Here is a 9,857-nt window from a genome sequence, read left to right on the forward strand (position 1 = left end):
AATCTGCCTGCCTCTGCCTCCCGAGTGCTGGGATTAAAGGCCTGCGCCACCAGGCCCGGCCACATCTTCATTCTTAACAGATTTGCCAGCTAGCTACTCAGTAAATGTGTACTAACTGAATGGCTGCCATTGGTGGAAGTTGATGGGAGCTATAAATGGAGGCTGATTAGCTTTGAGTAATGCTGTTTTTGCTCTTCTGTCTCTTACTGCAGAGGAGAAGCAGGACATAACTGTTTTAACATCCCACAAAATGCCTAACTCATTAGTGTATGGGGCTGACTGGTCCTGGCTTTTCTATTCCATGAAGCCCAATCCTACCTGGTCCTTTGATCAGAATGACATGGGAGTCAAAGCAGCAGACCACTCTAGCCTAAAGGTCACAAAGGAGCCACCAATACATTCTCAGGAGCAAACCGTGGATCACCAAGTGGAAGACCCCGCTAGAGCTCACACCAGAGCTGAATTGAAGGCTTCTCTCCTTCCATTAGCAGAGGACATGAAAAACAGCAAAGACTCCTCCTCATCCTCAGTCAAGACGCATGATCTTAGCCACTGCTCTAGCGGACGGAACTGTGACAATAGCCTCCTGGCCACCTGCTCCTTTTATGACCATGTTCTCCATCTTTGGAAGTGGGAGACGAAGCAAGCTTGCACTCTTTGCAGTGACACTGGATGTGATTTGGGGAGTGCCGACCATTGAGAACGGACTCTGATGCTGTTTTGGCAGTGAATGGGATTTTCCAGCTCTACAACTAAGTGTCCTGGGTATATTTTGACTTTCAGCTCTTCATTTGTATTAAGTCCCTGCTTATATTAATTAAATAACTTCTATTTTTTTTAATTTTTAAAAATCTGTAATTATGTGTATGCATCTGTCTGTGTGTGGTTGCTGGAATCCCCTTCGAGCTATGGTTACAGGTGGTTGTACGCCACCATATTGGTTCTAGGAACCACACTTATGGGTCATAATTATCTTATGTGTACGAGTGTTTTGGCTTTTTTTTTTTTAAGATTTACTTTTTATATGAGTACATTGTAGCTGTCTTTAGACACACCAGAAGAGGGCATAGGATCCCATTACAGATGGTTGTGAGTCACCATGTGGCTGCTGGGAATTGAACTCGGGACCTCTGGAAGAGCAGTCAGTTGCTTTTTTTTTTTTTTTTTTTTGGAAACAGGGTTTCTCTGTATAGCTCTGGCTGTCCTGGAACTCACTTTGTAGACCAGGCTAGCCTCGAACTCAGAAATCCACCTGCCTCTGCCTCCCGAATGCTGGGATTAAAGGCGTATGCCACCACACCCGGCACAGCCCCTCTTTTTAAAATTACAAGTTATTTCCTAAACAGAAGTTTTGCCTTTTTTGGTACTGGAAGTGGCACTATCTAGGAACACAAACTTGAATTATTTGTTATGGTCAGTGTTGCTCATCACTTAATCATAGCATTAATAACTTCATCAGTTCTTATGCCGAGAAAAGATGGCTTCTGTGGGAACACAGGCTATGGAACTATCAAGATTCCCATTTTGATTGTCTTATCTGGGAAGAGAGCATTGGAATGTGTCTAACCCTCAGTATGATACACAAGTGTTCAGAAGAGAAATTTTTTTTTTTTTGGTTTTTTGAGACAAGAGTTTCTCTGTGTAGCCCTGGCTGTCCTGGAACTCACTTTGTAGACCAGGCTGGCCTTGAACTCAGAAATCTGCCTGCCTCTGCCTCCCAAGTGCTGGGATTAAAGGCATGTGCCACCACATCCGGTGTTATTTTTTAAATGAAGTTCCATCACATACAGGGACTTACACCTGGTAGACAAGTTATAGTTTTCTAGCACTGAACTGTATCCCCAGCTATCTTGTCCTTCCCTGGGCTCACATATTTCAGGTTGATCATAAGCTTACTATGTAGCCTAAGCTGGTTGGGCTTGGAACTTCCCAAATGCTGAGCTCACAGCTCTTTAAGACAGGCTGTGGTGATGCATCCCTTTAATCCCAGCACTCAAGAAGCATATGAAGACAGGTCTCTGTCAGGCGGAGGGCAGCCTGGTGGTCTTCCTAGTAAGTTCTAGGACATCAAGACTCTTGTCTCACACAAAAAACCTTACCCCATAGCCCAGGCCTGACTGCTGGACTGACCTGTCAGCCTTCTTAGTCTCCGAAGTGTCCAGCACCACCTTGTTTGCTTCTATGTATATACACATGAGTGTGGCAGATAGAGGTCAGCCTTGGGTGCCATTCAAGACGGCCTGCCTTTTGAGCCACGGCCTCTTGCTGGGATCTGAGGTTAGATGACTAGTCTAGATCTGGCTGGGCAGGAAGCCCCAGAGAGCCTGCTGTCTCCTTCCTATTGCTGAGATTACAAGCATAGGTTTAACTTGGGACTTCATGAATACATGGTGAGCAATATATGGGCTCAACTCCCCAGTTGTCATGTTATTTTCTAATGAAATAGCTATTTTTTGGTTACTATTAAAGGGATCACTTCTCAACTGCTGGCCCAATTATAAATAAAAGGTGTTAAATATAAGGGTTAGCTAAGTCTTAAATGTGACAAATAATGTCTAAGGGGCTATGACGAGCCAGGTAGACTGGTCATGAAAGCCAAAGTTGGCACTAACTACTCTTGTAACTTCCATCTTAGGGCTTTCCTTGGGGATGGCTACTCAATGACTTGATTCAAAACACATATTGTACGAGACACTAAAGGCATTTAATAGAAGTGCACTAGGAAGCTGCCCCTACTCTTTGAGACACTCAGAATCCAAGGCTTGGTCAGTACTGTCTCCACTTTGTAGACAAACCTTTGGCCACTCTCATGGTCTTCTAGCGTGGGAAATTCTTAGGATACAATTGGAACAGCTTGCCTTCCTGTGTGGGCTCAAAGCCATATTTCTCCAGGTTGTTGGCATCAAAAGTCCCTTCTTTAAAGTCTTTTTCGATAGCGGGTGCAACTGTTTCCTGGAAGAGCGCTCTGGCGGTCAGAGGTGTGTCTATGCCTGCAGGAGCTCGGTAATTAACGTAGGGCTTGAGCTTGAAGCCCGTCAAGTCCGGGACGACAAATTCTGGAACCATTTCTTTTATTTGCACAAACTTCCTGTCAGAAGTGTAGATGCCTGTTTTCTTGGCACCCCGACTCTTGGTGAAGGTGCGTGGTCCCCGCTTGCTTGTCCACTTGCTCATCCGGTCCGCTCCCCGCACCAGGCCTTGAGTCACGGCAGTCAGGAAACCCATGCTGGGCGCTGGATAAATCAGCTCTGAAAGAACAAGGCAGCCGAGGGAGTCGATCAGAGCCAGAGGAACTTACCCAGAACCGGAGAGCCTAAGAGCAAAGATGGCTGTGGAGCCTGTGGGAGCCAAAGCTACGAGAAGCCACGGGCGCAGAGGACCCAAGATCCCCCTAAAGGAGACTACCCCTGGCCCGGAAAGATCCCAGACCCCGAAGAAACCCGTGCAGGTGGCGCCAACTGGAAACGCTCATACCGACCTGGGCTGACGGCTCTAGAGCTCGGCCCGCAAGCCTCTTCTCCCTTTCGACCTGAGCCCGCTCAGACACGGTTTCCCCAGCCTGAGCCGTTTAAAACCCCGCCCGACCGGTCGCTCCTTCCAAGGCACAGCAAGGTCCTCCCAGCGGTTCCGACCGTAGGCGGGGCCAGACACTCCGTAGCAAGAGCCTCGCCGACTGGTCACCAAGGCGCCCAATGCCCAGCCTCAGCCGAGCCGAGGGGGTGCGGCCCAGGGGGCTAGGCCAATCAGCGCAGCCGCGCGGAGCCGGATGTGGGTCAAGCGCGCGCCGCTCTGCTCTCTCGCCTGGAGGCGGGAGGTGGCGGTCGGGCTCTAGCCTGTGGAGCCGTCGCTCTAAGCTCTCGTCAGCCCCACGACAAAAGTCTCACAAACGTAGCGCCGTGGTCCGGCCGCGGGACTGGTGCGGGCATCTTCCGTGCTGCCCTCGGTGCTGGAAGTAGGGGCTTGCGGACCCTCCCGAGCCTCTTTCGACCCTTGGTTTCCCGGACTGTCGCGCTATCGAGGACCCGCCAGTGACCGGCGGTCTACCCCACAGTCTGGCGCGTGGCCAAGTCTACGTGGGTCCTAGTGGTCCTCTAGTTAATCATCTTTGGTCCCACCACACGCACCGAACCTGTGATGTCGTTCACCCTTCACCTCTCTCCTTAGATACCCGGTCCTCTGGTCCCTTGCTCTCCTCGGGGGTAGGGGTGTTAATCCTCGGCTATAACCATCTCCTCTTCCCTCACTCCTCTTGATCGAGACCCCTTCTAGGCTGGGGTCTTTCCTGAGCTGTGAGACCTCTACACCGCGTTCCTTATCTTTCCCCTTGCCTACATCACCCCGCCCCGGTGAGGCCCATCCTCTAGCTGGTCACATTTCCCTGTCGCTTGCCTCCTTCATCCCTTTTCTGCTTCGCTCTTGGACCACTTCCTTAGCTGTCCCACCAGTCTCAGCTGCCCCACCTCCCTGAACTGTCAGCCACTTTACACATCTGGTCTCCTCCCCTAACTCCACCTCCCAACCCCAGTCTGCCGTCCCCACGTGGCCGCTTGATCCCTGACTGTGCTGCTCAACTCCCCACCCCCCACGCCAACTCCTGGTTGCAGTTGTGGGTTCCCCTTAGACCACGTGAGTGCTGTTTACAGGAGACGGAAGCACCCAGAGAAAGCAGACGCTTCTGGAAAACAACTTGTTTTGGAGCACAGAGTTCTGAAGTCCCTTCCAATAAGAGCCTTTGTGTGGAAAGGAGCTGCCAAGACTGGAACTACAGCTGTCCTGCTGTAAAGGTTCTGGTACAGCAGCTTGTCTCAGCCGGTCTCCTTTTCGCCCTCCACACTGCTTTGCTTTCAGGCATGCAGAAAGATGAAGATGTCTGCCTTGAGGTAGGTAGACCACACATGGGCGAGACCAAAACCCTTAGAGTCCCCTTAGAGACCGAGCTTTTCCAGAGATCGGAGGACCCTTTCCCTCAGGTGTCTACCGAGGCTTCCTGAAGATCTAGGGAATGTGGGAGTGGTGACTCAATCTGTTTCCCTGTCCGAGCTTGGACACTTGTTGCTAGACAATGGTTCTTCACAGTGTGGGCTATGGAACTTGGCTGTTAGATCATCATGATCATGAAGCTTTCTTCTCCCCTCTTTTTTAGATTTATTTATTTATTATGTAAGTACACTGTAGCTGTCTTCAGACACTCCAGAAGAGGGTGTCAGATCTTGTTACGGATGGTTATGAGCCACTATGTGGTTGCTGGGATTTGAACTCCGGACCTTCAGAAGAGCAGTCGGGTGCTCTTACCCACTGAGCCATCTCACCAGCCCTCTTCTCCCCTCTTAAGATCACAGTTGTTACTTCCTGTTTTCTCTTAGGACTTTGGTATTTGAGAGTCTTTTTCTCAGTCCAACACTAGCCACATCCCAAAAGCCAATATTATTATTATTATTATTTTGACACAGGGTCTCTCTACATATCTGTGGAACTCACTCTAGAAAAGAATGACCTTGAACTTGTAGAGATCTGCCTGCCTCTGCCTCCCAAGTACTGGGATTTTTTTTTTTTTTATAAGCAAGAAAAGTAAATCCATAAAAATAACTGTAAAAAGCTAAACGGGTTGGGATGGTCCACTGCGGCTGACTGTATGTAGCTGCCTTTGCTTAGATAAAGTAAACTCCGAAGACCATGGAGGGCGTGGTTGCTGTGCTCTGTGCACCCCAGATGATATGGTCCTGAGAGCTGGGCTGGGATAGTGGAGGAGGGGTGCCTCGGTTTTGAAACCAAATACACACTGCCCAGACACTGCACACCAGGGCTCTGGCTGACAATAGACCACGTGCGATTATGATCCCACAGATTGGATCAGTTGGTGGGGTAATAGTACCTCGTGACACTCGCACCTTGTGACATTCACACCATGAGGAAGTAGCCTAAGAACAAACTGGGCCAGGCAGTGGTGACCAATGCCTTTAATTCCAGCACTGCCAAAACAAGCAAACAGAAAAGAACATGCTTACTGGCATGTTCCCAGACAGGGTTTCACTGTGTAGCCCTGGCTGTCCTGGAACTCACTTGTAGACCAGGCTCTCCTTGAACTCAGCCATATGCCTCTGCCTTCCCATTGCTGGGATTAAAGACATGAAACACCAACTCCTCTGGAACATACTTAATTGAACATGTTCTTCCTCATCCTTAAACAATACTCAAGTGTTTGCCTCCTGAACTAAGATCACAAGGATGACTTTTCTAGGCGACCCACTTACTCTGTTAGGATGCAGGCCTGCCCCTTTGGAGTTCTTTGTTGTGTGACCTCCAGCTCTCCTTGGGTTTCTGGAGGGATGCTGAGTCTTTAAGGCTAGGCTTTGGTTCTTAGCAGTTAGGTGGAAACCGCAAAGGATGGAGGATAAATGGGCCCCTGCACTATTCAGTTCCTAACTGTTTGGGAGAAAGGGGTGGCTAGATATTGGAGGACTCAGGGACAGATGCAGGCCTTTTTTTTTTTTTTTTTTTTTTTTTTGTCTTTAGCTTTTGGGGACAGCTTCCCTTGGGGTTCACCCCTCACCCTTACATTCTGAGTTCTTACTCCCCTGCCACCTTCCCTCCCCTGGATCTGGTCTTGGACATCTAAAATCCTGTCAATGCCTTCTTGGAGACCACAGGTGGCAGAGACAGGATTCTCTTTGGGGTGTGAACTGATACTGTATGTCTCAAATTCCAGATGGATCTTTCCTTGGGGCTTCTTTTTTGTCCAGTGTCCTTTTTTTGCTTTGAAAACTGTATTTCACTAGTTGCTTAGGCGGGGCTGGAACTCCTAGATGCATATGATCCTCTCGCCTCATCCTTTCAGGTAGTTGGGACTAACATGATGCACATGTTAAACTCTTGACATACTCTCAGGAGTTTCTGAGCATTCATTCTGATTGGCTCTCATGGATCCTGGGGTTTGTGATCCTCATCCTGTTGGCATCCAGAGGGACCAAGAGATAGCTTTGACCTGCCCTAGGCTTACTTCTTGAGGACTGGAGAGCCAGAAGTCAGGTTTATTATTTGCTAATAGCACAGTGCTACCCATCCCAGTGCCAAAGGAGACAGGTTGCTGCTTTTTTTGTCCTTACAGTTGAACTCAGAGGGTCTCAGCACCCCTGCAAGAACATTGATCATTTCTCTAAAATTAAAAATATAGTTATTTGGGCTGGAGAGATGGCTCAGCAGTTAAAAGCACTGACTGCTCTTTCAGAGGTACTGAATTCAATTCTCCGCAACCACATGGTGGCTTATAACCATCTGTAATGGGATCTGATGCCCTTTTGTGTGTATGAGCAACAGTGTACTCATATACTTAAAATAAATAAATAAATAAATAAATAAATAAATAAATAAATAAACTAAGCAAGCAAAAATTTAAAATATATATAGTTATTGGGCTGGAGCGATGGCTCAGAGGTTAACAACACTGACTGCTCTTCCAGAGATTTGGAGTTTAATTCCCAGCAACCACATGGTGGCTCACAACCATCTAAAATGAAGTCTGGTGCCCTCTTGGGTCATGCAGGCAGAACTCTCCATAATAAGCAAATGTTTAAAAAAAAGACAAGTATAAATAGTTACATTTCTTTGTGTATGTATGTAACTTTGTGAATGTAATAGCATCTACATAGTGTGGAGGTCAGAGAACAATTTGAGGCAGTCTGTTCTATCTTGGACCATAGGCCTTTCCAGGTTAAACTCAGGTCCTCAGGCTCGGCTGTGGGTGCCTTGTCTGCCGAGTTGTCTGATAAGCCCCATTTCTCAGAAATCTTCAGGGCTGTTGATTTTCTTCCTAGCTCCTGACTTACTTTTGTTCTCTAATCAAGCTCAGACTGAGAAATTGGGCCCGTTGTCTGCCCAGCCTGACTTCTGTTCTCTCCGCAGGCTGGCTACTGCTTGGGTACCACCCTGAGCTCCTGGAGGCTGCATTTCATGGAGGAGCATTCCCAGTCCACCATGGTAATCCTTATGGGCTGCCCAGGGGACGGGCCCTGATAGGCCTGCAGCTGTGTTCGGCCTTGCTGACCCTCCTGTTATCTCCCGTCCTGTGTAGCTGATGGGGATTGGAATTGGCGCCCTCCTTACCCTGGCCTTCCTTGGTATTTCCTTCTTTTTTGTGTACAGAAGAGTGAGCAGATTACGTGAGTACCTTGGTTTGGACTCTGGCTGAGCTGTGGGTTTTGGCTGCATTTGTGTCCTATGAGGTGGTTAGAGCGTCTTGAAGCTTCTGTTAAAGGCTTATTCAATGTGCTTGCCTACTGGGGCTCAGGTTGACATTCCCAGTCTGTCCATAGCCTTTTCTACTCTCTCCAAAGCTAGGATCCAGTGAGAACAGTAGAAACTCCTGATTCTTCTAAGATGAGTCTCCTAGGTTATGCTTTCCCAGCTGTCAGAGCGATAGCCAAGGACAGGGTAGAGCATGGTTTGTCATCAACAACTTCACCTTCAGGGCCTGTCTTGCGTTTGCAGTTTATTGTAGTTGCAGCCATTTTCAGCCTACAGCCATTCAAGCCTAGTCACCCAGATCCTGCTGTTTCACAATGCTCTCCTCTCACAGGACGAGCAGAACCCACTCCTCAGTACAGGTTCCGGAAGAGAGACAAAGTAATGTTTTATGGCCGGAAGATCATGAGGAAGGTAACTTTCATGGAAGCCCTGGGTTGCACAAGATGGTGGTGAGAATCTCTTCTAAAGAGTCCTCTGTGGAATGGGGATCTGCTGCTTGCAAGCCCTCAAGCTCCTGATCTCTCCAGGCCCTGATACATGCTGCCATGCGCTCTGCTCCCAGGGCTCTGCTGCTGGGCACAGGATTTAGGAGATGGTTTAAGTCATCCTGAGTATTACCTACCTCCCCATAAGAACCTAGAAATACCTAACTTGCCCTGAAGGCAGCCAGGGAGGCGTGGTATTGGTGGGTTGTGCCTGGCTGGAAACACGTGGACTGCTTTGGCAACTGCTGAGGACAGGGGCACTTGGGCTTTCTGAGGTGCTGGTTTGTGTTAACAAGAAATAGGATAGGAAACTGCTTTTCAGAAATCTTCCTGGGTACAGAATGGACAGGCACAGAGGGCACGTGTTTGCCCCAAGGTGGGTGGGAAAGGTGAGTCAGAGGCACCTCCCGAGAACGCCAGTAGAACAGTGCTGTCCCTAGTGACCTCAATTATCCTAAGGTAAAAAACTGTGGCTTCTTTTCTATGTTTGTGGGAGTTCTAGATCATAACTCTGTAGTCCTCCTGCACGGAGGGTCAGGGCCTGGTGGCCAGGGATGAGCAGGCTGGTCTGAGTCCTGTTCACCTTGGATTAGTTGCCGTAGCTGGTCCCTTCTGCTTCCTCCCCCTCCCCCTCCCCTCAGGCTTGGCAACTTCAGGGCAGTAGGACTATTCTGTGGGGTTATGGGACTGTGTGGTGTGCTCTTGTCCAAATGGTATCCCTTTGTCCTTGATGGGTAGTGGGGGGTTGGTGAGAGGAACACTAGTAACTCAGGTCAGGAAGGTAGCAAATCATAGCCAGGTCCAGGGGACAGACTCCGAGGCCGAGGGCTTAGACCTTGCCAGTCAGTGTCAGCACCCTGACTTTCTCTTGGTTCTGCAGGTGACCACACTCCCCCATACCTTGGTTGGGAATACCTCTGCACCCCGGCAGCGAGTCAGGAAGAGGACCAAAGTGCTGTCTTTGGCCAAGAGGTACTGAGGGTTTCCTTCAGATCCTTGCCACTGCTGTGGCTCCTCTCCTGTCAGGACGCACCAAGGCAGATGGCTCCTCTCATGTCAGGACACACCAAGGCAGATGCCTCCTCTCATGTCAGGACGCACCAAGGCAGATGCCTCCTCTCATGTCAGGAC

The 9,857-nt window shown here is 49.1% G+C and overlaps 3 protein-coding genes across 6 annotated transcripts in view; 2 read left to right on the forward strand and 1 right to left on the reverse strand.

Annotated features, from left to right (window-relative positions):
* The window catches only part of Dph7 (diphthamide biosynthesis 7), a 9,898-nt gene extending 9,017 nt beyond the window's left edge, over positions 1-881 (forward strand). For 2 of the 4 annotated variants that reach the window (XM_029537005.1, XM_021193998.2), the window contains exon 9: positions 213-858. In XM_029537005.1, coding sequence (XP_029392865.1) covers positions 213-700 — 488 coding nt within the window. In that variant the 3' untranslated portion in view covers positions 701-858. Of the gene's footprint in view, positions 1-212 lie in introns of all 4 variants that reach the window. The other 2 variants (XM_029537003.1, XM_029537006.1) reach the window with 2 other exon arrangements.
* Positions 882-2,682: 1,801 nt separating this feature from the next.
* Mrpl41 (mitochondrial ribosomal protein L41) lies at positions 2,683-3,622 on the reverse strand. Its single transcript, XM_021194608.2, has 2 exons — positions 3,479-3,622; positions 2,683-3,248 (listed from the first exon to the last, which is right to left on the reverse strand). The coding sequence occupies exon 2, from the start codon at positions 3,223-3,225 to the stop codon at positions 2,818-2,820; it is 408 nt and encodes a 135-aa protein (XP_021050267.1). The 5' UTR covers positions 3,226-3,248; positions 3,479-3,622; the 3' UTR covers positions 2,683-2,817.
* Positions 3,623-4,522: 900 nt separating this feature from the next.
* Pnpla7 (patatin like phospholipase domain containing 7) overlaps positions 4,523-9,857 on the forward strand; it is an 82,422-nt gene continuing 77,087 nt past the window's right edge. The window contains exons 1-5 of the mRNA XM_029536705.1: positions 4,523-4,880; positions 7,900-7,974; positions 8,069-8,156; positions 8,573-8,652; positions 9,607-9,698. Coding sequence (XP_029392565.1) covers positions 4,851-4,880; positions 7,900-7,974; positions 8,069-8,156; positions 8,573-8,652; positions 9,607-9,698 — 365 coding nt within the window. The 5' untranslated portion in view covers positions 4,523-4,850. The remainder of the gene's footprint in view (positions 4,881-7,899; positions 7,975-8,068; positions 8,157-8,572; positions 8,653-9,606; positions 9,699-9,857) is intronic.

This window comes from Mus pahari, chromosome 3 (assembly GCF_900095145.1).
Source record: "Mus pahari chromosome 3, PAHARI_EIJ_v1.1, whole genome shotgun sequence".
Lineage (NCBI taxonomy): Eukaryota > Metazoa > Chordata > Mammalia > Rodentia > Muridae > Mus > Mus pahari.